Source organism: Caretta caretta, chromosome 6 (genome assembly GCF_965140235.1).
Source record: "Caretta caretta isolate rCarCar2 chromosome 6, rCarCar1.hap1, whole genome shotgun sequence".
Lineage (NCBI taxonomy): Eukaryota > Metazoa > Chordata > Testudines > Cheloniidae > Caretta > Caretta caretta.
The window spans coordinates 51,245,582-51,273,563 of record NC_134211.1 but is presented as its reverse complement, the minus strand read 5'-3'; the positions used below and the strand labels follow the sequence as shown (position 1 = coordinate 51,273,563).

Genomic DNA, 27,982 nt, shown 5'->3' with positions numbered 1-27,982 from the left:
AAACAGAGATCAGATGTCATTTCTAAATGAAGCAGTAGGAGATTCCAGGAAAAGTAAAAGAGTTTTCAACTGTGCCATAGTGCATGCAATGCCCTATGGAGTGAGGGGCTGGAGTGGGCTTTTGGGCTTCAGGGGGAATCTTCATATGTGTTTGTATAACGACTACCACAGCAGGGCCCTGATCCTGCCTGGGGCTTTTTGCTTTACTATAATGTAAATGTTGACAAATACTCACGATTTGAATGAAAGGAACTGAATAAATGTAAGGTGATTGTCATTAAATTGTTTGCACAGCTAAAAAACTGTCTGAGACATACAAATCCAAAGTCTATTTCTAAGAACTTTATTTAAAACCAATTTTAAAAATAAAGAAACTGGGACACAAGAAGTAACAATAAAAACCGTAGACAAATGCTGTGTTACAATGCACTGAAAACATCTTATTCAAATCAGAAATTATGGTGTTGCAAATATCTAGGGTCTGGTTCTGAAGTCCTTTACTCCAGCATAAATCAGGACTGATTCCATTAAAGTCAATGGCGATTATCCTTTGGGGGGAAAAATGGTCTGAGACCAGAATCAGGACCGTAGATACAACATTTCACAGCACAACAACTGAATATGCCTTTAATAAATCCTTACAGAAACTTTAAACAAAGGAAGATATAGAATTTGATTGTATAAAAAACAGCAAGAGTTCAATACAGTTTTCACAACAAGAAAACCATTGCCCACAAAGTAATCATTTGAGGTGTTTACACTAATTATTAGATTAGAAAAAAATGTGATTTTTGAAAGCATAAAATGAATACAAGTGTCTCCACTTGTTTAAAGCCACTTCAAAATCAAACAGCTTAATGATAGGTCATTTCTCAAATATGGAGAGAAAACACAGTGCACCTTTTAGCAATCAAGAATCACTTGCATTCAGATGCACGCCTGTGTGTCTGTAGTATTGTTTTTCTAGTCTCTGTGTACAAAAGCTTCACTTGCAGCAGGTGTTTAGCATTTGAATTGTTTGGTTTAATGAGTTCAACACTCTCAAGCAGAAAGTCTCTTGATTTAAATAACATGACAACAACGGAAAAAAGAGATGAAACTAAATTCAAGTTCGTTATAAAAAATAAAAATAACAATTGCCTTTCTGATGAATGCCAGCCAAACTATACATAGTTGCTAGTATTTGTAATACGTCTTGCTGGCTTAATAGTGTAACTTGTTCCACACGGTTATTTCACAAAAGAATATGTTTAAATTCCATTGCACTCCTAAGTCCCAGTCTATGTACTGTTCCGTGTACTGAACTTCCCCAGAGTATGTGCCCAGTCTTCTAAATCCTTAAGTGCATGAGTAATCCTTGCTTGGTCCTGTTGAAGTCAATGAGTCAAAACCCACTTGCTTTTACATAAGCAGTTTGTTGAAGTCATTTTTTGATTTGAGAATTTCAGTAAAAGTACTGAGATAATTTGCGCAAAAGGAGCAGAATTTGGGCCACTGACTTGGATGGAACTACATATGTGAGTAAGGACTACATGTGGGTGAAATTCACTCCTGTGTAGGGTGACCAGATAGCAAGCGTAAAAAATCGGGACGGGGTGGGAGGAAATAGGTGCCTATATAAGAAAAAGCCTCCAAAATTGGGACTGTCCCTATAAAATCGGGACATCTGGTCACCTGTGCAGAGGGCTAGCATACACTACTTAGATCCCATTTGAACTCTACTTTAAGGACTAGTCTTAAATGTTGCATTTGCCTTATGCTGGCCCTCAGCAAAGGGATGAATTTCACCATGAGTGAGGGTTGCTAGATTGGGCGCTGTGGTAATGAAACAGATTCAAGTATAAAACACACGGTATATGATAATCACAGCAAATAAACATGCAAAAAAATGGATACAGCATATTTGCATGATGAAATATTTCCAAAACAAACCAAAAATATTGTTTGAGTTGGTTTCTGAATGTATTAGAAAAGATTGCTACATTATGTAAAACTGACATTTATACATTATGGAAAATATCTGTTATAGTCTATAAAGAGTTAAAAAATTGATCTGGGAAGAAAAAGAATTAAAATGATCAAAATCAGCACTATGCTATAAATGGAAAATTATACTGCAACATATATAAAAGGCACCATTTTTTGCAGTACTTCTGAAAAATTATTTGGAAGCATGTAGTTTCCAAAAAACCCTGTATTAAATATTGGCAACCCAAAGTTCTGATGGAATGCTTAAAGTTTGTTTAAGGAAATGATATGAAGTGTGAAATCTAAATTATAAAACTCTTTTATGAGAAGTAGATATTGTATCCAATAAAATCAGAATAATCAGTCAGAATAACACTAAAATATATTTAGGAATTACTAGCACTTAATTCTCCCTATAAATTGTCTATATATCGTAAATACCAAATTCTAAAAGATACAGTATATAATCACAACTAAAAACTACTACAAAAGATAAAAACTATTAGCTCTTTACAGTTTAATTGCCAATGAGCCAATGTAATGTCAAAACAGAAAATAAAAGCAGAATTGAATTGCTTAAAAAAAAAAACCATGTGCAGTAGTTATTTGTGCATTTCATCCTGTGTCATATATAATTCTCCAAATATTAAAATACCTCAGCTAATCATTGCGTAATGAGCATTCAGTGTGGGATTATCAAAAGAGCATAAGTGTTTAGGAGCATAACTCCCAGTCACTTAGGTACTTTTGAATTATATTTCCTGAAGAATTTATCTGATTAATTTTATAATTAAAAAAAATATTATTCAATTAATTAAAAAACAGTCTCCCAAATTTGGACCCCAACCAGCAAGGCATTTAAGCACATGCTTAACTTTAATCCTCCAAGTAGACATACTGAATTTAATGGGACAATTCACATGTTTAAAATTAAGCATGTGCTTAAGTGCTTTGCCACATCAGGGTCATAAAACTATGCTTTTAATTTAATGAGTATGTTCAGGAATAATTTGGTTGCCAAATTTCACAACATTTTTAATAAATATTCAACTAATATGTTAAAATCATTTTACCCATGGTCACTATTAAAGACTGGATATTTATCACCTGTAAGAGTCAAGTTTTCTGTGCTATCTGATCTATTTTTATGATATATATAAGGCATCTAGCAATATCAGTGTACAAGAAAATTGCCACCATTTAAATGATGCCCCTAGTACAATGTAAACTATTCTTATGAGCTGTCTAAATATTGAAGTAATAATGCTTAGCACTTAAATAGCAATTTCATTTTCAAAGCAGTTCTCCATTATTGACTAAATAATTATCTCAACTTGCCTGTGAAATACGTAAAAACTATTTCCATTTTATAGGAATGGAAACTGAGGCAGAGAAATTAAATGACATGCTCCAGACAGCAGTGTCTATATCAGAACCAGGACTAGAACACAATAAAAGGTTCCCTTAGTCTGTGAAATATACCCTATAGAAGAGCATAATAGCAATATACAGAACTGGGGAACCACTATAGGCCAGATCCTTGGCTGCTGTATATAAGTGTAGCTTCATTAAGGTCAATAGGAGAAATTCTGCCTCTGTTGAAGTCAATATGAATTGTGACAGTGTGTTCATTGGATTTCACCCAGTGGAGCTAAGATGATATACACCGGTTAGGATCTAATCTTGGAAGTACAGATTGCCTATTGAACAAAATGCCTTGTGGGTGCCAGCTGTTAGCAAAGTTTATAACAAAGCTTGAAAGTATACAATGTACAGAGACAAAAAATATTTCATTTTAAGGTCTGATTTCAAAGCTTATGCACAAGCTTGCATTGTAGAACAAAATGACTAGGTTATAATTATTATTTTAAAATACTGACTAATTTTTCTCTGTGCTTGTACAGTATCTAGCACAATGAGCCCCACACCTGACTGGTTTCTAGGCACTACCACAATATAAATGTTAAATAAAATAATAATATTTTAAACTGTTGGTGAGGTCAACCTTTGGAGCTTGACTCAATGTGTTATACAAAAAATACTGACTCTGTACTTCAGAATGGTTGTCTAAATGTCTCCATGTTGAATCTTTACTTTTAAGAAGCAAGAGGCCATCAATTAAAGAAAGGAAAACTATTCTTAAATAGTAAATAAAATGCAATGATGCAAACAGAAAAAAAACCATCTTCACTTTCTTTGTAACTGTCATAACTCTTCTGAATTCTCTTCATTTCACACATATCACATAGTCTAAAAACTTTGGTTCACTTTGGCTATTTATTAAACAATAATCTGAGACCAAAGTAAATTAATCACCTTTCTTTCCACTTTTACCTCACAAAATGGCTGGAAAATGACACCAACCAGTAACTCTGCATTACCATTTTCTGGAAACTACCATCCAGATGTTTACCAAACTCCTCTGAGCAGGGACAGATTCCCTTTAACACTCAGTGTAAAAGTGATATTTGCAGGCCTTACTGCACCCTGTCTAGGAAGACTTAATTGCAAACCCAATTCAAATTATCGTTATGTTTAGAATTCCATAGAATCAGTCATTTCTAAAGAGTCTTCCAATGGCAGAGAGTCTTCAAAACTCTGCCCTGGATCGATTGTGAAGCCCTGGCTTTTCAATGTATTATGGGCATTCATGAACTTCTGCAGGTACTTAGAGGTATACAGCCAGTGGTGCTTCAAGACATCCTCCATTTCATAGCATTTTGACTGCCTGGCATTCATTTTTCGGAAACGCCTAAACAATTTGTTCCCAGACTCGTTCCCTTCACTTGCCCAGGCACCAATGGAGCCATCTCTTTCAATAATTTCAGGAACATGAGCAAGAGTTTTGTGAAAATAATTTGTAATCTTGCCCTCATACCTGTACTTGAACTTTGTGGACAGGAGCTCAGCAAAACGTTGTGAATTGAAGCTATACTGACACAGCAATTCTGGGCACTCTTTGGCTGGGCATGAAGATCTCCACACTGGTTTCATCTTAAGGTAAAGATCCATCAGTTCTCTTAGTGCATCATGCCTTTCCTCACACTTTATTAATTCACATACTGCTTCCACTGTCTCTTTGGTCATAAGCTTTCTAGCAAAGTTTCCATTCATCCTCATTATGGGCTTCAGGTTCATCTTCTTCCTAAGGTGCTTGTCAAGAGTCGACTGCCACCTCTTCCTCTCTTCTTTAGATATGTCAGGGTTCTTGTACACCTCACCTATCTCAAACTGGAATATCTTGTAGAACTCAGCCGCATTGCCAATGTCACAATGCAATGCATCTATGGAAGGAACAGTCTCAATAAAAGGTTTGGCAGAAACACCCTTCACTCTGTCACGTAACTCATCAACAGATTCATTATATGGGTTGGACCTCCATACTTCATACCGCTCCAGGTTTTCAGCATGACTTCTTGTTATGGAGTGGAGGACCAAGTTCTGAGAGGCTTCCAGGCGGGTTGCATCACAAAGGGTGCATATGTAAGTAGAGCCTGAGGCTTCAAGGCCTTCCACTTCACGGACAAGTTTCTCATCATACCCTGTACCCCTAAAGATGAATTTGAATGTTCTGAGGATGCCTCCCATTTCAAGAAGCAGAACGCTGCTTTTCATGGTCTCTCTTTCTGCTATGAGAGGGCTCAGGATGGCTGTCAGAGTCTCGTGATCCGATTCATCAGCCAGCATAAGGCACAAGGGCTTGCAACACAGCTCTGAATTGGGCTTGACTTCTTCAAAGATCCTTACATTTTCATTACCATGAGCTATAGTGATGTTCATGAGTGTGAAAGAAAATCGAACTGCCTTTTCAGGGACAGCTGGTCCACTTCCATGCTTCTCGCTGACATCTCCCATCCCATCACAAGACTCCTTCACCACAACAGTGAATGGGCCATTCAAGTAGTCATCCAGGTCTTGTGCTTTCATGCCTTCCAAAATGTCTTCCTCCAAGTCCATTAAGGCAGAAACTAAGGCTGCATCATATCGAAACCTCTTGGCAATCGTGTCTACTGGGTAGTCATCAACTGAGTGTGGCAGGCCTGACAGTCCATCTATAATTCCCACCTCTGTATTAGTGGACACATTTTTCAAAGGGGGTTTCCACTCAAATGGATGATAACCTGGCAAGAGTGCCTTCTCAGCAGTGCGGAGAGCATGCAATGGCTGGAAGATCTGCCTCCCAGTTATAGCTTTTACCGTTCTGTACATTTTATGGTACTGGCTACAACTGAGAAAGGTGTTGACTCGGATTGCCAGGCAAACAGCTGGGTGAAGCCCTGATCCCTTTCCTTGCATTATAGCTTCCAACTCATCTGCTTGTCTGTGTTCATTTCTTGCTCTCAGAGCCAGCAGGAACAAAGTTAGGCACACAGCCTTTATATCACCTCCTTCTTCTTTCTCAGCAAAAGCTTTGACTTGAAGCTTAAGTTCTCTCAGACGATGCTTTTGCGCTCTCCTGGTCAATGAGAGTAAGTGTTGCCTCGGTCGGCCACCTTTATTTACGTGCGTGTAAATCTCTTTCCTTTTCACCTCTTTGTGACTGGACAAATGATGGCAGTATTTGCCCAGCAAAACCTCCTCATCACATTCTTTCACTGGGCATCGCACAGCCAAGGAATTGAGGATGTTCAGGAAGGATTTCACTGGACTCACCAGGTCGGTAGGGAAGCAAGGGTATCGGCAGGCAGGACAATAGCTGCCCATAACTTTGAGGCACTTAAGGATGCAGGTTCTACAGAATAAGTGGCTACATGTCGTTTCCACTGGGTCTGCCAGAATATGGTCACAGACCTGGCAAGAGATGGACTTAACGAAATCTGCAGGGTAGTCAACTGCTAGAAGTTTGGTGCTAAGATGTATCTTCTTGCAGTTGGCAATCTTTTTCATAAGGTTTTTGTTGTTCACCTGTACTTGTTTTTTTACACCTTTAGTTTTTCGGGCACCTTTAGTTTTTAGTTCTGCAATGATCTTGAGCCTTTTGCCCAGCTGTAAATTGGATGGCTGGTTCTTTCTCTTGACCCCACAACGAGCAGTATAACAAACAGTGCAGTTTGGGGAGTGGGACTTCCACTCCATGGTACTATTCCTCGGGAAATACACTTCACATGGGGCGTTGCTGAACTTTCTGTGGATGATGCTCCAGCAGTTGTGACAAAACCGAGTAGGGTGGATTGTGTCGATATCTCCTCGCACGTCAATCTTAAAAACCTTGGCAATCAGATCCGGCCAAGATGTTGCTCTTTTCTCTTTCTTTCTCAGAAGTCCCTGAGTTTCACAGTCCACTGGTCCATGCACTGGATGACTTCTCTTGTAGCGATCAGTTTTAAATGAAACTCCACAGATGCGGCAGAGCTGCTGCAGGTTTGCTTGATGAGCTGCATTCTCTTGTATTTTCAGGTTGTCAGCATCTTTTTCAAGAGCCTGCTTATTGTGATTTAAGTCTGTATCTGCCAGAAGTGGCTTTTCTACCACTGGAACTGCCACATCCATCTGCATCAGAGTGCCATTGTCCAAAGAAGCCTCCTTCTCTGCTTTCTCTTTATTTTCCACTTGGTTGTCTCCAGAAGGTGCCTTTTCAAATGATCTCACTTTAAACAGCTTGAACTTCCATTCAGAAAATTTAGTATACGGGTACTGGATTTCTTCTGGTATGGTGTGCAGGCCCATGCTTGGTGACGTCAGCACGTCCATTCTGGCAGGAACTGGATCACCTGAGGGGGAAAAAGAGAGCACTGTAGGTAAGTGAAATACTCCAAAACGAACAATGGTGAAAATGTACGAGGCATGTGGATGTTAAGAGGCATAAATCTACGGTCATTAATGACTGGTAGATGCTTTCCCAAAGTATGAAATACCATAGTAGATAGAAATTATGTCATGCCAATAAGATATCTGGACAATCACAAAGAATACAATTCACCCTTGTGCAGAGGGCCAGCAAAAGACCTATGCACCACTTCAGACCCAGTTAAGCCCTCAGATCAGGGTTTAAAGTGAGATTTATGTGCTGCATAGGCTTTGTGCTGCCACTTTACTCAGGACTCAGGAGAAAATTTCACCCATATTGTAAAATAAGCAAATGTTTCCATGAAACGAATTCCATGATTGAATTAAACAGACACAGGTTACAACATAGTACCATCTTAAATTGGGGGTAATAATAGAGTAATGAAATGGCTAGTGTATGTATGCCATTGCCCTCTACTGGACAGAATTGAAACAGATCTGCTGTGTGTCATAGGCTCTATACAGCTAACAACTAAAGGAGAGTTTCCTTTAGTTCAAGTGGTAGGAGCCTAGGCTTTTGGATGAAAAATATTTGATTCTATTGCCACATTTACTGTAAAGATCTGAGTGTGTGACAACTGTTAATCCTCAGAGAGCCACATTTGGTACGACTAAAGATACTGGGAGAGACATTAAAGTATGGATGGGACTGTGTGCAAATGCAATAGATTTTCACCAGTTTTCAAGTACCTCTAGTTACAAATAAAATCAATTTGGTGACCTCAGTGTAAACTGAGATATTTACCCACACAGCAAAGTTGCCATACAACACTGCGCAATTGGTAACCTTTGCCCAGGCTGGAAATGGAATTAGGGAGAAGGGTACTGAGAAGTAAGGTACACTGGCAGGCCTGCGTAAAGGATGCTTGCACTATGCTTTCTATACTCCCCTGACCCCAAACACTCCTTTGCCTGTATGTTGCCTATTGAGATTATAAACTCTTTTGGGTGAGGTCTATCTGCTTATATGTTCATAAAGCACCTTACACATTTTGGGTGTAATAAAAATACACAGTAATACTGATTAACATGCATACTCTGATTTTATCCAGAAGGGGATGGGATTAAACTATTGAGTGCTCATGACAGGTACTGGATTGAGATCCCTAAAAATGGCCGTCCCTCTGTTTATCTACAGGACAGAAGCAGCATAGGTAGGGGCACTGTACACTTCCCCACACAGCCCTACTATGTGCCTCAGCCCTGATCCTGATGTGGACAATTGGCCATAGAAAGTGCACTGAGACCACCAACTCACTTCACACACCACAGGATAGCTAACAACTAACAGATAGCAGCATCCAATCCTCCAACCTTTACTGCTCACACCTATATCCATGTTCACACAGGTAGTCCTACTGAAGTCAATGGAACTATTTGGGTGAGTAAGGACTATGATATCTGATGACTTATGATCACTGCTTATATAGAATTGAGTTAAACTGGAGGCTAAAAGTGGAAATATGCATCTCTCATACCATGTTTTTAAGTTGTCAACACCACTACCACCACTTCACTTTTTAGGCCCTGATCCTGGAGTGGGATCACTAGTGCGTGGTTCCTTTAAAGGCATTCCATACTAGCCGATCCCAATGCAGAATCATGACCTCATTTAGGGGCCCAGTTCAGAAGGCACTTAGCCACATACAACTTAAATTCAATGGAACAGATCCTCAGCTGACGTCAATGGAGCCATAACAATTTACTCCAGCTGAGGATCCACCCCAAAGGGACAACTCACATGCTTAAAGACAGGCATGTGTTTAAATACCTTGCTGAGCTGCGACCTTATCTGGAAGAGTTACATGGTTTGGACAATGGAAAATGTCTGGTCAAATTTTACATTTTGTAAAAACAATCTATCATCAAATACACCACTGATGTTGTTTCTGTGGAAACATGACATTTTATACAAATAAATATTCCCCAGAGGGGCTTGCAATTCAAACATTGCAACAACATGCTAGTGGATGAGAGCCTGAAAATGAAATTGGCTAGGCACTGACTAGAAACAAAAGTGAAACCGACCGGCCTATTTTTCAATGCCCAGGTGGGAGAAGTGCATAAAGTAAGCAAATGGCACAGTGTAAAGTATTTAGATTTGTTGATTTTTTTTTGCTTTTAATACTCAAGATGCAGTTAGTAACAGAAACAAAGTTAAATGTATTTTAAGAATATATTATTTTAACCTTACAGTATTTGTTTCAAATAAAGGCGCTATCTTCACTTAGCTATAGTGCTCTCTAAAACTCTAGACCACTGTATCTATTTTGAGGATGCCTGACACAAGAACAAGTTCTTTTCAGTGTCTGAAATTTTGATCTGTCTTCCCTGCATTATGTTTCTGAGATTATCTCTTTTTAAAAAATATAACCTTTCAATAGAGCAATATTTCAATACAATCTTCCAAAGGCCAGCTGGAAAGGATTACTGGCTCTGATTAAGTTCCTAATCCAGAGTGACATGTCAACCTGCTCAGCTCTCGCCTTAAGAGTTTAACTTCAAAATCCTTCAAGTGGACCTTGGCAAACAAATTAAGGGTTTGTTTTCTTTCCAGCTTCTCTTAATTCTATCCCACTGAGAACAAGTTGCTTGCATTGCTATATCCACCTGCCTGCACTGCTGTGCCCCACTGCCTACAATGCTGAATATGAGCGCCTGCACTGCCATCCCCTGCTGTCCTTTTGGGCTATAGCCTGCTGTCCTGCTTGTTTGTACCCTGCTATCTATAAAACTGTAACCTACTATCTGGTGCAGCTGTACCCAGATGTATGACTGCTGTACCTGCTGTCTTGCTTGACTGGACCCTGCTGTGGACCCTGCTGACCTAGTTGTTGAAATCTACTACCAGCAGAGCGGTGTCCTGCTTGCCCCACAAAGTCCTGCTTGCCTATTGAGCTGTACTCTGCTGCCTGCCGAGGGACTGAATGACTTCTTGTCTTTCACTGTTTTACCCTATTCTCCTACAGTCCTTTGAGCTGCTCTATTGCCTTAAATAAATATTACAAAATGTCTTTTCCTTAGGTGATTGTCAGTCCAGAGATAAGGCCTGCCTGTCTCGTACTAGACTACTTCACAATGCACTAAATATCATGGAGTTACTTGTGTGGTACCTCCAAAGGTTTTACCTGGGAATACTGCACTACCTAGCTTGATAAGGCCAAATGCAGAAGCTGGGAGTTTTGCCTGAGTACGGATTTAGGATTTGGCCAACTAACCTGTGAATTATTTGGTATCTGAACTGTGCTATAAAATTATAGTTGTAGCCATGTTGGGCCCAGGATATTCGAGAGACAAGGTGGGTGAGGTAATAGCTTTTATTGGACCAACTTCATTTGGTGAGAGGGACAAGCTTTTAAGTGACACTGAGCCCTTATTCAGGAGCTTTGTGTGGCTGGAAAGCTTGTCTCTCTCTCCTACAGAAGTTGGTCCAATAAAAGCTATTATCTCACCCACCTTGTCTGTTTTATAAAAGACTGACATAATCATGTAGTGAATTTGTAACCACATACTACTTTTCTATTTAATTATCCTGCTACTGCATAGTACTTATTCATCAGTTAAATGGTCAATATTTATTCTGCAAGTAACATATAAAGCTGTTGCTTGCCTATAGTCTTTTCCAAAACATTTGTCAATGGAATATCTGAGCACATTTTACACATTAGTCAGTTTATTTTTGCAGCATACCTGTGACATAGGGAAGTATTATTATTTCCATTTTACTGATTACACACACACTAAAAATGATCCTAGGTCTTGTGATTTTGCAGCTAAAGCAGAAACCTGTTTACAGGGGCTTTCATTGAGATTCTCAGTGTCTCTAGCTGCATCATCAGCACCTCTCCAGCTTTGGAGAGCAGCCAACAAGCTATGCCCCCTAAGATTTGCTCAGGGGTATCATTTGCTAGGGGGCCACGAGGGGCAGTTGCCTCCCCTGACCTTAGTTTGTACCTAAAATACTTTTCAGGGGTCAATATGCTCCATTATGTCTTCCACTTTTTGCCCCCCCTCCTCCCCCCGACTTTGCAGGATATAATATAATCACATCTAATGTTCTATATACAACTTTGGCCTTTCCATCACATAATTTTTTTCTGAAATGACACTCCTGAGTTTGCTCACTAGTTATTGTGATGAACCAGCCAGCCATAGGTATGTTCCAAATCCAATGCAAAGTAGCTAATACCTTCTCTCCTTGTCCCACCCAAGTATGGTGTGTCATCTTAGTACCACACCTGATCCCAAGCCCATTGCCTTGCTGTCAAACTGCAACTCAAATATAGCAGATGGCTCTTACTCCCTGCTGAGAAAACGTTCAAAAATTCATTTGTTTCCTTTCAGCAAATATGTCTTAAAGAGATGAGAGACAAAGAAGCCCTATTAGGTCACTTGATCATCCATTCCGCTAGTCCAGGATTGTTGCCTACAGTCTATTAATCAAATACTTTATCTAGTTTAATTCTCCAGCTCCTAAACAATGGAGCTTGAACCTGGTCCCTTGGAAGACTACTCCACAGACCTCAATTCTGGGAACATTTTCCTGACATTACTAGAAATTTGCCTTTGCTCTGTTTTTTCTAATTGGGCTGCATTGAACAATCCTCCATCATGAACCCCACTCCCCAACCATCAAATACACTGGTAATTTAACTGGATCTGACAGCTGTGTTTAATGTTACCTCTTTTTAGCTTGGAAAGAAAAAGAAAATTCCTTTTCTGGCCATCTCAGAATATCTCAGGTCCTTCTGAAACAGGGTCAGATTATCATGCTCTTACTCACACTGAGTAATACCTTACTCTGTGAGTAGCCCCACTGAAATGAGGGGGACTGTCTGTGGAGTGAGATGCTACTTGTTGGGAGAAAGTTTATAAAATCAGATTAATGACATGTACATTAATACAGTGAAATAGTTGAATCAATTCTTGTATGTCTCACAAGCAGCTGGGTTATTGCAGTTAAGACTGTTAGCCTACCTTTCTCTCACTGCCAGTGTGTAGAGTCGTTTGTACGTCTGCTCAATTGGTTCCAAACATCAAGATCTCTCTCAATCTCTCTCTCTCCTCCTCTCCCCTCTGATTTTTAAAGCTCACTGCAGTGCTGTTTGTCTCACCCTATCCCTGTCCCTCCCATCTCCCAGTACCACTCTGGTGCTAACCACAAGTTACCATCAACCACAACACAATACAAAAGTCTCTGCTCCAGGTGGCACCTGGTAATTTACAAGGCTTAACTATGAAGTTAATAAAAACAAGATCCTCCTTTGAGAGACCCCTTGTTTCTGAGATGAGTTTTAATTCCATGCAGAGCCATTCCAGGAGAGTGTCTGCACCTTTATGTGACTAAACTTTTGTATTTGCTTTTTTATGTCTATAGCTCCAGAGCTAATTTCTCCACTGGGTTACACATTGGGGAGAAGAATGTGGGACCCAGTCATGCCACCCTTATTCACAGGATTAATCCCTTTGAAGGACCCTGACATTTAAGCCTACATTATCAGTCCAGACATAACCATGCTTCCAATTTTGTGATTGGAATTTTGTGCAGACAATATGAATCCTATTGTTGCCCTTTCTTCTGACACCAGTGTAATGTCCCATTCTAACAAGAGTGTAACCTCTCTGATGAATGCAGATGGCCAGGGTCTTGCAGGTCAGCTACCCACTGGAAGATAACTCAGTGATGTAGATTCTAGGTATTTTCTGCATGTAACTTGTTTCACTTATTCACGTGGTCTGAATTCAACAAGATGAATTTTAATAAAGACAAGTGCAAAGTACTTCACTGAGGAAGGAAAAATCAAATGCAGAGCTACAAAATGGGGAATAACTGGCTAGGTGATCGTACTGCTGAAAAGGATCTAGGGGTTATAGTGAAACACAAACTGAATATGTGAGTCAGCAATGTGAGGCAGCTGCAAAAAAGGCTAATATGATTCTGCGGTGTATTAGTTGAAGTCTTGTATGTAAGACATAGGAGGTAGTTGTCCCACTCTGCTCGGCATTGGTGAGGCCCCAGCTGAGGTACTGTGTCCAATTCTGGGTACTACAAATTTAGGAAGGATGTGGCCAAATTGGAGAGAGTCGAGAGGAGAACAAGAAAATGATAAAAGGTTTAGAACAGTGGTTCTCAAACTGTGGGTCAGGACCGCTAAGTGGGCTGCAACCCCATTTTAATGGGGTCACCAGGGCTGACTTAGACTTGCTGGGGCCAGGGGCTGATCCCCACTGTCTGGGGCCAAAACCTGAGTGTGTCAGCCTTGGACAGTAGGGCTCAGATTACAGGCCCCCTGCCTGGGGCTGAAGCACTTGGGCTTCAGCTTTCCCCCTGCCTGGGGAAGTGGGGCTTTGGCTTTGACCCACCCATTCCACTACCCGGGACAGCAGGGCTTGGTCGGGCTCAGGCTTCAGTCCCCACTCCTGGGGTCATGTAGCAATTTTTGTTGTCAGAAGGGGGTCAAGGTGCAATGAAGTTTGAGAACCCCTGGTTTAAAAAATCTGATCTATGAGGAAAGGTTGAAAAAACTAGGCATGTTTAGTCTTCAGAAAAGAGGACTGGGGGGGGGGGGAGCACGCAGCGGGACCTGATAACAGTCTTCCAATATGTTAAGGGCTGTTATAAAGAGGTCAGGGATCAATTGTTCTCCATGTCCACTGTAGGTAGGACAAGAAGGAAGGGGCTTAATCTGCAGCAAGGTTAGATGTTCGGAAAAACTTTCTGACTAGAAGGGTAGTTAAACTTTGGAATAAGCTTCCAAGGGAGGTCATGGAGTCCCCATCATTGGAAGCTTTTAAAAACAAGTTGAACAAACACCTATTAGGAATGGTCTAGGTTTACTTGTTCCTGCCATAGAACAGGGGTCTGGACTAGATGACTTCTCAAGATCCCTTCCAGCCCTACTACATGATTCTGTGATATACACCAGGTCTGGAACAGAGGTGGTCACAAAAAGCATGCAAACAATCTCCTTTTTTAGGAATCTCAGCCCCAACACCAATAACTAGTTCCCAGGAAGAATTCAACAAGATGAATTTTGTGCCTCAAGAATTGACTCTGATCAGAGAGCAAAGAGGAGAGCAAACTCTCCTGTTGCTCACACAGTAGGCTCTTCAAGGACCAGTCCCCTACACAGAATCTTGCATAACTAAATCTAACCACCCAGTTAGTCTTCCCAAAACTGAATATTTGCTCACGTGCTAAAAACAGGATGTTGGCAGACTAAGACTACATCTACACTTGGAGCTGGTGGTTTGATTCCCACCTTATGCAGACGTGTCCATGCTAGCTCTGCTCAAACTAGCTTGCTAAAAATTGTAGTGTTAGTGTAGCTGTGACAGCATGGGCAGTGGCAAGCGATGACACAAGTTAGCCACCCTGAGTGCAACCCTCACTCACCACTGGCCATGGTACCTCTGCTACACTGCTATTTTTAGCATGCTACCTTGAGCAGATCTAGTACATGTATGTCTGCGAAAGATGAGAATGACACCCCCAGCTCCAAGCGTAGACATAGCCTCAGTGTAACAGCACCACCTTGTGATTCCTGCCATAACTACATAAACTCCTACAACCCTGACTGCACATGCAAATTGCTCTTCTTTCATAGGGTGCTCTCTCTGTGTTTCCACAAGATTCCAGCTTGTCTTCCTTCTCCCTGTCCCCACACATACCCTTATTCAACAGGAATATGGGACAGTTTGAGGATTAGTCAGGAAACATGGCTATAGTGCTTTCATTATGCTGAAGACCAACAGCCCCATATCTCCATATCTCCCGATTCCCAGTTGATGCAATCAAGCGTTTTATATAGAGTCTGGGGCAGGGATGAGGACTAGCTGGCTGAGGCTGAATCAAGATAAGGTTGCCGTGATGCTGGCAGACTGAGGAAAGCAATCAGAAGATGTGGCAAAAGTTATATCTATACCCAAAATCCCATATTTTGTTCAAACAAGCCCTGATTAAATGACAATATATCCAAACAAGGGATTCAGACATCTTGCTTAGGCACCCACTTTTGGGAATTGGGCCCTAAAAAAAGTGCTCTAAATAAAATAGTGAGAAAGTGTCACAACTGTCATTAGGTCCCAAGAGTTTAACATCCCCGCCTCCTTCTCTAGCTATTAATACCTAGCTTTTCTATTGTACTTGTCATCCAGAGATCTAAAAGCATTTTATAAATAAGAGTAAATATCACCATTTTCATTTTACAGATGGGGAAAATGAGGTACTGAGAGGCAAAGTGACTTGCCCAGATCACAGAGCAGACAGAGCCAGGGAGAGACCTACATTTCCTGATTCACTGTCAGGTGCCCTTTCCTCTGGATCACGCTACCTCTCTCTGATTAGACAGTGCTCCCTAAGATGTTATTTAGCTAAATCTTCTCATACAAGACACAGTAGCACTTTTCTTGCTATTGGGCAAAGAGGTGGGAGGGTTCCCTACTTCCCAACTCCAGAGCCCCTTAAGAGTACTTGCTTCAAGAGTGATGAGGCCTATAGAAGTGCAGCTACTCCTGAGTCAGTGGTTCAAATTGCACCATGTACCATAACGGATGCTAACCGTGCCCCAGTAAATAGGTTTAATGAGCCACCGCAGAGCAAATTGTTCACAATGATCCAAACCAAATGTAGAACTAGATCCTGACAAACTGACTCAAATTTGGACCCAGACAAAATTCTCACTGAAATGAAATGGAAGTTTTGGGGAGCAAGAACATCACTGAGATTTTTGCTTGAGTAACAAATTAGCAGGGATGTCAGGATTGGGTCCATAGTGAAAAAGAAAACACAGAGGTTATTCCCAGACTAAGACAGTCCCTGCTAAACGTCAGCAGGAAAGTGGAAATCTCACAGCTGAACTGTTAATTTCTGTAAACATTGGACCCTTAACTAGAGTGCCTCTTGTGGGCCCTACTTCCTCTCTGATCCCCCTTCTGCCTGGACTTCCTTGTAACCTGAGTGGAACTATTCAAACACTAGCTCTTGGAGAAAACATTTCAAAAGCCCTCCAAGTCAGGCTGCATTAGCAGGTGTCAATCAAAATCTCTCTCCACTGACACAAGCTATGCTTTCCTTTCTTACATGAAGCAGCACAAATGCAGTTCACTACAATGGGGATTGTTGGAGGGGCTGTTTGGTAAGTAGTTTAGCAAATCCCTCTCTGAGGTGTTTATTCAGAACATCACCGAGATGGCTGGATGCCTGCTCTGTCTCCCTGGAGCAGGGATTTTAACACAAACAGGTACTCTAGGAAATAGCTCAATTATCACAGTAACCATTTGAGTTCTTATGCATGCAGCTTAATGCTTTGCTTCTCAAGCACATGTGGAATTGTCTTGTAGAGAAGTCAGCTTGTAAAAGTTTTAATTCATCCTGAATTGCAGTAGCCTGAGCATCGGCTGTGATTAATTCCCAACCAAAGCCTAATTTCTGCAGTAGTGTGTGCCGTGTGAAGCCAGATGGGTATTTGTTTTCCCCATGCAGCTGGCACCATCAAGTGGTGAACAGTGTTTCTGCATCACTTTATGTCACAAGGTGGGGATCTGGCAGCAATTGGTATGTCTACATTTGAGCAGGAGATGTAAATTCCCTCTCGAGGAGACATGTCTGCACTAGCTCTGATCAAGCTAGCGTGCTAAAAATAGAGTGTACCTGCTGGGGAGGATCGCCTTCCCAAGTACATACCTATCCAAGGCACAAGGCACATCTTTAAGGTGGCTAACCCTTCCTGCCAGGACTATACTCTATTTTTAGTGGGCTACTCAATCAAAGCTAGCAGGGGTATGTTCCTTGAGCTGCAATTTATACCTCCAGGTCCAAGTGTAGATATAACCTATAGGGTTGTCTATAAATTACCTAATGCAGGAGGGGTAGGTAGGTCCTCAATTTTGCCTGTTTTGTTTCAGTGTTACAAGGGTTGGGTCTCAAAAAAATCACCAAAAAGGGTATTATGTAATTTATGGACAGCCCCTATGGGCCTCAGCACCTCATAAATCATTAGGAGTTGGAGGTTGCACTGAATATGGTCATTAAAACTAGATTTGAAATAAAGTGTCAGAATAAACTCTGATTGGGATTTCAGAATCCAGAATATTCCCATTCCTAGGATGAGCACCTGCACTAGTATTATTTGGTGGGTTACAGGAACAGCAAGAGTACTTTGCAAATATTTTGAACTTTTCATCCGAAACTTTCAAAGTGCTTTACAAAGGTAAGTATCATTATTCCCATTTTATAGTCAGGGAGACTGAGTCACAAAAAGCCTAAATGACTTACCCAAGGTCACACTGAGGGACATGGGTCTTTTTCTGTTTACACCACAAGTGTAATATGAAAGAACCTCATGGCCACGTTGATGTCCAAATCACAGTGTTTATTAAAACTATATTACTTACAAGACCTAGCCACTGTCAGGAGTAAGGCCCTGCAGCTGCACCTGCTTAGTACTCTGCACCTGCTCTTTCCCTGTGTTGTGATTTATTGTTTAGCTCTATGCCAGTGTTATTTATCTAAATGCTTTGGAATTCATATCATATGTGTATTTGAAAAAATAGCCTCTCAAACTGCATCCCACAGCAAAGGAGGAGGTTAATGAAAAATAACAGCTTGTAAAAAGAACCTCTGAGCATGGAAAAGTGAATGTACTGCTCGGTTTTTGCAAACGTAAAAGACAATTTAGGGTTTCCTAAGTAGAGCTGTTAATAATTCTCATTTTCATTCCCCCTGCCTGAAGTGGCAAGGCAATTTTATAAGTCTACCGCAGGATGGCACTGTTGACATACAAAAGAGATGCAGGTGTAACTCTCCTTATAAGAGTAACAGCCGTATTCGCAAAAAGAAAAGGAGTACTCACGAAAGCTTATGCTCAAATAAATTGGTTAGTCTCTAAGGTGCCACAAGTACTCCTTTTCTTTCTCCTTATAAGAACATTTTCATTCAGTCTATCAGCAACCCTTAAACAAGGTTAGATGGTACTGTGGTAGACCAGCCTATGCCTTGTCTATGGTATCTCTCTCCCCATTGCTAGTACGAGTGGAGCTGAGCCAATGGTAGTGTAAGACACAGGAATCACAGTGACAAAAAATTTCCCAGTTGCCCACCCAAAAAGATGTAGTTGCAAAAGCACTTCCAAGAATAAGTGCTTACAAGTTCCCAAAATAATTGCTAGGTCAACATTTTGATCTGTGATGCAGTAGAGTGGTGGGTACCTAATACGCAGTGCAGTTAATCGCAAGGGGTATGTTAGCTATGTGGCTGGATAAGTATAGAAGCCCTGGCCACTTTAACACACACCATTACATGTGTATTTCATACAAAGGTCTCAAAACACTTTACACCATTACTGTAAAAAGAAGGACCACTTTTCCATTCAGCACCAATGTCATTATGCACAAAAAGGCCCCCCTCCTACGAACCATTATTTGGAAAACAGTGGGACTACATACCTGCTTAAAATAAAGCATATATGTGTTTGCAGGAATGGGGGCAAAAATAACCATCTGTTTGTACAACTGCCTATTTTGCAACCTGCTGTTGTGCTACCCCATGTAGAAATGTAAGTATGCTTTTTTTCATGTGTATTTTTGTATGAATGGGCCTTTTTAAAAGACATTTTTTGGAACTAATTAAGCCTTCTGTGAGTGGGAAAGTGTTCTTATCTTCATTTTATAGATAGAGAAAAGGAGGCATAGAGTGGGGAAGGCCCAGATGCCCAAAGGGACTTAACTGTTATTCAACCCAGGGTTGAAACACCTACTCCCTAGGTGCCCTGCCAGCTACTGAAATTCTCAGCCCCGAGCTAGGCACCCAGGTTCACCAAACAATGCATGGAGAGAATTAGGCACCTAAAAAAGAGATCTGCAAAAGCTGAGTGGTAAGCTACCTACATTAGCTAGTAGGAAATACCAAGGAGAGGGGCACGGAGTGGAGAGGGGGCTTAGGTAAGTGGCTGGCTGGGTGCATGGCTGATGGGCTGGAGCTAGGCGGCCTGGCTCCTTCTGCTCAGTCTCCAACAGCAAATCCTATGCTTGTGTGAGGCACCTAAGACTCATCAGCTGTTTAGGTAGCCCGCGGTGCGATCCCCATTTGTTTTTCATTGGCCTGTTTTAGTATTATGGGAGGGGGGCCCAAAAATATTCTGCTGAGGGCCCCCCATGGGCTAGCACCGGCTCTGCGTCCTGACTGGCCCTCGGCGGACCCCAATGCTGCAGCGCTGCGGGGGCTGCGAGGAGAGGCTCAACTAGGGCAGGGATCCCTGCACAGGGCCTGAGAGGGGAGTCAGGCACCAGCCTCCAGCGCAGGCAGGCTCAGGCTGGTAAATCTCCAGCGCCGACGGGGCACGGCCGCCGGCAGTGCGGGGTAAGTACCCGCGGGAGCGGCCCTGCCCGGGCGGACCGGCCGCAGGGGGCGCTGCGCAGCGCTAGCCGCCTTCCTTCAGGTCCCTCTTGGCCGCGGCGTCCGCCCGTCCTTCTGGGGAGTCGGAAGGAGTGACCTGGCTGGGGGCAGAAAGCGAAGGCGGCGGTTCGGCCGGAGGTGAGTGTTCGGGCGGGGATCGCTGGGCCCCACCGGCCCCTCCCCGGGCTGTCCAGGCGGCTCCGCCCGGACCCGGCTTCCCCGCCGTGACGCGGGGTCGGGGCCGCCGGGTCCTGTCCCCAGCTCCGGGCCTGGGAAAGGGGCCTGCGGCGTCTCCCTGCCTCCCGGGGGGGGACCCGTAGAGAGCGAGACGCTGGGGCCGGGAAAGGGGAGGGAGAGCTCGGAGCGTGGCTCGCTGCCCGCGGCTGGAGAGCGCTTAGCGTGGCCGGGATCCTTCCGAGAGGCTGAGAGGGCAACATCCTGCCTGTTGATAAACGCGAGAGGGGTCAGAGGCGAGCGGCGAGGGCGGGTCTAGAATGGGGGGACCTGCCTCGGAGCGTAGCGTGAGCTCCTGGGGGCTGTGCCGCTTCACAACGAGGGGCTGCAGGGGGGGGACCTGGTCACAGGCTGTACGTATCTGTGGGGGGCGCAGATGTTTGATGATGAGCGTCCGTCTAACAGAGAAAGGTATAACCCGTTCCGGTGGTTACTGGAAGTGGACACTTAGCCTTATTTCCTGTCTGAATTTGTCTGAATTTTTAACAGCGAGGGTCCTTAGCCTCTGGAACAAATTACCAGGGCTGGGCGGGGATTCTCCATCACTGGCCGTTCTTAAACTAAAATTAGATGTTTTTAAAGCTTTGCTCTAGGAATTATTTTGGGGAAGTTCTGTGTCCTGTGTTATACAGAAGGTCAGACTAGAGCAGTGGTGGGCAACCTGCGGCCTGTCATGGTAATCTACTGGTGGGCCGCGAGACAGTTTGTTTACATTGACCGTCTGCAGGCAGGGCCGCCCACCTGCGGGAAGCAGTGGCTAGCCCGCATCACTCGCCGCAGCTCCCATTGGCCGGAAACGGCGAACCGTGGCCACTGGGAGCTGTGGACGGTCATGCCTGTGGACATTCAATGTAAACAAACTGTCTCACTGTCCACCAGCAAATTACCCGGACTGTCACGTGTGGCCTGTGGGCCACAGGTTCCCCATCACTGGATTAGAGGATTCCAGTGGTCCTTTTTCTGGCCTTGGAATCTCTAAAGCAGTATGATCTTTTTTTTTCTTAAATGGAAACTATGCCTCAGTCTGGACTGTGTTTGTAGACACTGTGAGCCAGATTCTTCCCTCACTCTTTATAGCAAGCACCAGTCTCATTGAGATTAGGATTGTATTGGTTTACATGAGGGGAATATATGGCCACTGATTAATTGATCCTGCTCCCTGATATCCAGATGGACTTCTTTTTGTGTGATCTAGTGGCTTGAGTGAAGGACTAGTTTGAGTTCTACCCGAACTCTGTCAGAATCCTTGTATAGTCTTGGACAAATCACTTGATTTCCATTTGTCTCCATTTTCCTGTCTGTAAAATGGGGCTAATATCTACTTTAAGTGCTTTAGGAATTGATTATAAGTGCTTTAAAAATGAGATCTGAGAGAGCATACAATTTGCTTGCAAGAATGGTAGTTGCTCTTTGGTGCAGACAGGCAGTATTTGATATTTATAATAAATATTTTAAGTACTTCCCTTGCCAAGTGTAATAGCTTGAAGGGTTTTTATTTGGGGTAAATTCTTGGGATAGATACTATGTGTTTTCTCTCTTGATCCTGATCCCTGCTGCGTTCTATTAGTTTTCTAATGCCAATGCTGGCTTTAAAAAAATGATCATCCTGTAATTGTTTGTTCGGTTCTTTGAGCCTAGAAACTGGTTGTAGATTTTCTTTTGAGCTTTCTCTAACTTTTCATCTGTTAAACTATGGACTGGTTAATGGGATTATGGTATTTTTCTGACATTCATAGGTTGCAACACAAATAATAGTAGTCAAAAAGAGAGACTGACTTAGCTGTACATATGTGAGTTTACAGCTCTCAGTGTGTTAGATGTGATGATTATTGTTGGTGGTGTGGGGAGGGGAAGGGAAACCTTGCCTAGTGTAACTTGCCTTACCCGGTATCTCTCTCCATCTGTGTAATAAGTTATGAATGCAGTAACACTGGTTTCATTTAATAAATTCTGCCTCAAACAAGGTAACATTATGCCTCTTTAGATTTGAGTCAAGAGAGCTGCAAAACTGATCAGATTGTCAGACCAGTTTGGATTACATCCATTGTTTAAGATGATGGGAAACCTTCCTCCTATGAATTAATAGTCTGTAATCAGAGTGGATTAGTGTGGTCATAATATTAAAAATGATTAAGAATAGAACCACCTTGTCAGAGGCAAAATATGCCTCTGGCAAATTTTAGGACTGCACAGCCAACAGCTATTCATGAGCAATGTGGATTCTGTTCTGTGTCATATCAACAGAATGGTAAAGTTCTGAATGCCATCTTCAGTGATGGAAAAGATAAAAAGAATATAGTTTGGGAATCAGTGCTTGTCATTAGAAAGCCACCTTTTGATTTGCAAGTTCTAAACATGGAACCCCTTTAAGTCATTTTTCTGCTTATAATTGCATTGAAGCTATAGCATCTTGTTTCCATACACTTCTGGAAGCTACAAGTGTTGAGAAAAGTGCTAGCAAACTCTGTTTCTCTACAGATCCTGTGATTAAATTTAATATCAAGAGCCATAGTTTTCTAGTCCATGACTTTATATTCATGTTATTTCACTTTTCTTGTAGCATGAAAGGACCACAAAATTAGCCTCAATACCATGCAGAGAACTTATTCACATATTAAGTACACTTGATAAAACAGTAGAACTGTTTTGGTGATGGCCAGCAAATGAGCCTCTTGCCCACACTACCTACTCATTGGTCTGCTGCTCATTCCACGTTCTTCTCCAGTTTTCCCCCACAATTAAACTTTCCTGGAGTTTCACCAGGCACTAATGAATGTAGGTGTCAGGTTTTAATGTTGTAAACTAATATGCTGTGCAGTTTTTTTAAATCATCCTGAAAATACTTTTGCTACTAAAAATCTATTTAATGGAAAATCTTTAGACACAAAGTGTACATGTTTTCAGTTCAGTGTCAGTGAATTTAATTAATCCAGCATCTCCAGACAAAATAATCTTATTCGTATCACAATAGTGCCCAGAAGCCCAAGTTAATTTCAGAGCTCCATTGTGTTAGTGGCTGTACAAACACATAGTGCAACACAAATGATCTCTTGCTGTCACCTGCCAAAGGGAAATAAAAGTAAATATAAGAGTAAAGTGAATGGATATTTCAGTTGTTTAACAATAGTATGGTTGCATAGCACCTTCTTATCCAAAGGTTTTACAGCATTTCTACAAACACTAATCTTCACGACCATCTTATGAGGTTAGAAGATGCCTTAAAATAAGGCACTGAGACTTGACCAGGGTCACTCTGCAGATCAATGTCGGAGCCAAAAATAGAACCTGGGAGTCCTGTTTGGCCCTGATCTTAAAAATATGCGTATTTTTAACTTTAAGTCCATGGCTGCTCTCATTGAAGTCAATAGGACTAGTTGTATAAATAAAACTAATCATGCACAAAGTGTTTTCAGGATCAGAAGAGTGTCAGTCTCTGCTTTAGGCACAGCATATCTTAGGTACTTACATCATCCCCTTTACCGCAGTATCTGAGCACCTCACAATCTTTAATATAAATCTTCACGGCACCTCTGAGTATGGGGAACTGTGGCATAAGAGAGATTGGGTCACACAAATCTGTAGCAGATCAGGAAATTAAACCTGGTTTTCTGCATCCCAGGTTGGCACCCTAATCGGTGAACCATACTGTGTGTATCATAAATGACACTTGCTCTGTATTTACTTATATCAGTACCAGCTCTCTAAAGTATTATTTTTGAGAAATTGAATATAGCTGAGAAGCATTTCAACCAAATTAAAAAATAGTGTCAACAGTTGTACTGGCTCTTTAAATTATTTAATAAGCTTTTTTTAATTACACTCATTCACTATTTATTTGTCATCTCATGTTCAAGGGCAGTCACACCTGGGACCATTTAAAACATACTCAATAGAAACAAGATCCTTTTCTTAGTGTTCTACCTTGGACTGTGAAGGCATTTTTGTTTATCATAATTTTTGTCCTGTTCAAGAAATCTTATTAAAGTAAGAAAAGCCAAAAAAAAAAATGTTGTTTTGATTAACCAGGACATGCACTCTCCGGGGAAAGACTGCATGCATAACTGAGTAGCTCCCATCTAATCTCCTAAGTAACACTAAGTGTGCAATTACTTAATCATAAAATATTGTCAACATTCTCTCCAAGCAAAGAGAAACTAGCTAGAAAGCTGCAGAAATTCCCAAGGGCCTAAAGAAAGAGCAATTGTATCCAGCACCAGTGACTAGAACTGAAAGTCTTACTGGCTTCAGTTATTGCTGGGTTTTTGGGTTTTTTTTCTGCTTTGAACAAGAACATTTTCTCCCTTTTTATAGTCTTAGGTTGACAGTTAAATAATATTTAATCACAGTTGTTATTGGCCAAGCGGTTAGGGAGTTTTAACTGTCACTACTAAAGAACTCCTATGCCTCAAGGGAAAATTTGGAATGAAAATCAACTATTACTAAGGGCTTTAGCAAGAAAACAGAAATTCTGTTTTTTGCACTTCATATGCTCTGTTGGAATGTATTCCATTTTTCTTCTCTAGCACCTTCCAATGTAAGGATCTCAATGTGCAAATATTAGTGTAAACTTGCAACACACTTTGCATTGTAGTGAGTAGTCCCATTGACTAATATGCCTTGTAATAGTGTTTATGGGATTGAGCTCTAAATAAAGTGCCCAAAGTCACATGGCAAATTTGCGGCAGAGATTGGAATGAGAGTGGCAATCTCTTGATTTCTGCATGAAGACCATTTCCTTCCTTGCACTCAAGTAATTGCCTCTGCTGGCAACATTGTATGGACTGGAGGGTTGAAACCAGAGGGTTAGATTTTTGTTTAGTAACTTCATATGAGGAATACGGTATTGGAAGAATATTGTTCCATAACTATTCCGGCCTGTTTTCATTTTATTGATTTTTCCTTATCATGACTAGTCAATATGTATTTTTCCTTTTTGTCATCCCTATACATGAGGCAGAGAAATAATAGTAAAAATTTATAGAAAATTTCTAGTGTCTAGTATACATGACTTCAGATTGTTATAGTGACTAATACTTCTCTTATATTGATTCTAGAAAGTCTAGCAAGGTACATACCAAATATGTAGAATATAAATTCTATGCAATGTGTGGAGAGAGAGAGAGCAATAGGATTTGTTACCTCCTTAAATCTTTTTTCTCTCTCACTAGTGACTAAGTGTAACTATTTACTGTGTGATTTTGCCCTCCTTGTACATCCAAAATACTTGTTGACTTCAACAGGAGTCTTGAGTGCAAAAGAGATTTAGGACTGGTTGTGTGACTTGTAGATTGGGCATTTAAATTATTTGACCTAAACTTGGAGTTTTCTTTGTTTTGCTTAAAACAGCTTTACCATGTTACAAAAGTTTTTAAGTTTGAGCGTAGACTATTATCTTGCATAGATAGTCTAAAGAAGTGACTATTGGTATTATGAACCTTTTTTTGCGGGGTGGGGGGGGAGGTAAATCAAGAGACAATGTGTCACTGCAGGAATGGAGTGAGAAGAAAACATGCTTCTGAATCAGCAGAAATCACAAACATTAGGACCTCTCTTCATGTCTCGCTGTGCCACTCTGATGGTTAGCTAAAAGAGAAGAGGATTCCCTGGGTAGAGCCTTCTCTACTACAGTCCAGATTCCACAATCTATCTTTATTTAGGCCCTGATTCTGCAAAGCTCTTCAGCATGTACTTGAGGTTAAGCACAGGCTTAAGTCCCATTGAAGCTAATCATGTGTTTAAGTGCTTTATGTAGAAACTACCACTGATTAATAACTGCTCTTGTTCAGTTGCCAAATGTTCATCACACAAGCCACAAGGAAAAGCTATTACATATGACTGCCTCTGGGCTTATTGAAAATTAATACAGTTTGCAGTTTCTCCATGAAAAATGGCATGGCTATTTTTTTTCCCTTTCCAGATCTTTGATCAGTCAAATCTGTTTCCACGCATTTACTTTTGAGGAGGAGGCGGCATGCTTTGAGTATGCACCTGGAAGTCAGGAATTTGAGTTCTAATTCCAACTCTAGCCTTAGGCACAGCATGTAACCACTCTGTGCCTCAGTTTCCAAATCTGTAAAATGCGGTTAATGATACAAGGGTGTGGTGAGGATTAACTAAATTCTGTTCAAGTCCTTTCAAGAGGGATAACTACTGTATGTAAATATTTGGTTTTGCTTTTTGCTACCAAAGTCTTTTCCTTTCTTCAGTCTCTTTAGACAAAAATCATACATGCCTCAGGCTCCACATAGCGAAGCTAATTTTTTCATAATATTATTGTTTTAAAATCCTAAATTATGCCCAGTGGCTGTTATTTTAATATAGTCCCCGGTTAATTGGACTGGAACCATATGTATATTAGCCAACAAAGTATAATCTCCTTCCTTAGATACTTTTAAGGTCAGGCTTGACAAAGCCCTGGCTGGGATGATTTAGTTGGGGATTGGTCCTGCTTGGAGCAGGGGGTTGGACTAGATGACCTCCTGAGGTCCCTTCCAACTCTGATATTCTATGATTCTATGACGTGGTGTTCATGTAAGAGCCAGCTCTTCTGTTCTGACTGAGATATCCCGGTTAGTCTCATTGCTTCATAGTGCAGGAGTGCAAGTAGTTTCACAGCATCGAGTTACCTGCTGGTTAAAAGTTCAGTTGCAGTTTGATCTTAAAGCAGGAGAGGCAATACTGAGGGGCCTTTGGAGTCCTAAAATGTAGCCTGGGCCTGTTCCCAGGGATGTGACTGACAGAGAAGTATTCAGCATCACATTCTCCATTTTTATCAGAGTATCTTTCCCGATTGGTAGCAGTCTGTCACAATTTACATCAAATTTATTCAACCAGCACCAGCCATCAGCAGCTATCAGGAAAAGCCATGCCTGACTACCCAACCCAGAAAGCATCTCTCCAGCTACTGCCCCCTTAGAGGTGAAGTCTTCAGGCTCCTGTCAAATGGTTGTCTGTAGGACAAATCTGAGTGCATCTTACAGTAATTCCTCACTTAACATCGTCCTGGTAAACGTTGTTTCGTTGTTACATCACTGATCAATTAGAGAACATGCTCGTTTAAAGTTGTGCAGTGCTCCCTCATAACGTTGTTTGGCAGCCGCCTGCTTTGTCCACTGCTTGCAGAAAGAGCAGCCCATTGGAGCTAGCTGATGCGGGCTTGGATCCAGGGTGGACCAGCAGCCCCCCTATCAGCTCCCCTAAGTTCTCTGTGCAGCAACTGCCCAGCAGGCTATCCCCAGACAGTTCAGCTGTCCCTCCCCCACTGCGTGTGCTGCTCCTGCCCTCTGCCTTGGAGCTGCTCCTGCGAGCCTTCTACTTTCTGTGCAGGGGATGGGAGGGGAAGAGGAGTACTGATGTCAGGGTGTCCCCCTTCCCCCCGTTCCTTCCCCCACACTCCTGTACCCCATCTCCACAGATCATGGGGTTGGGGGACAGGACAGGGCTCAGGATGGAGGGAGCTTGCTGGCAGCAGCTGCTGTCTTAACTTGCTGATCTACTTAAAAAGGCAGTGTACTTAAAGTGGAGTCAGCATACTTAAAGGGGCAATGCGCATCTGTCTTTCACACACACATGCACAACTTTCTTCTCTCCTCCCCCCTG

General features: G+C 41.8%; 2 protein-coding genes across 3 annotated transcripts in view; one reads left to right on the top strand and one right to left on the bottom strand.

The window, feature by feature from the left end:
- Nucleotides 1-327: 327 nt before the first annotated feature.
- On the bottom strand, nucleotides 328-12,842 carry RAG1 (recombination activating 1). The gene is made up of 2 exons (XM_048854793.2): nucleotides 12,733-12,842; nucleotides 328-7,679 (listed from the first exon to the last, which is right to left on the bottom strand). Exon 2 carries the CDS (start codon nucleotides 7,657-7,659, stop codon nucleotides 4,504-4,506), a length of 3,156 nt encoding a protein of 1,051 aa, XP_048710750.2. The 5' UTR covers nucleotides 7,660-7,679; nucleotides 12,733-12,842; the 3' UTR covers nucleotides 328-4,503.
- Nucleotides 12,843-20,212: 7,370 nt separating this feature from the next.
- Nucleotides 20,213-27,982, top strand: part of TRAF6 (TNF receptor associated factor 6) — a 30,738-nt gene continuing 22,968 nt past the window's right edge. The window contains exon 1 of one of the 2 annotated variants that reach the window (XM_048852948.2): nucleotides 20,213-20,287. Coding sequence is in view for 1 of the 2 variants with exons in the window: in XM_048852944.2 (XP_048708901.1) it covers nucleotides 20,767-20,794 (28 nt within the window). In the remaining variant the exon portion in view is untranslated. Of the gene's footprint in view, nucleotides 20,288-20,702; nucleotides 20,795-27,982 lie in introns of those variants that run through there. The other variant, XM_048852944.2, reaches the window with a different exon arrangement.

What these genes read in the sequence shown, in the direction of transcription:
- RAG1 (XM_048854793.2), bottom strand. Translation starts at nt 7,659, where the DNA reads ATGGACGTGCTGACGTCACCAAGCATGGGCCTGCACACCATACCAGAA.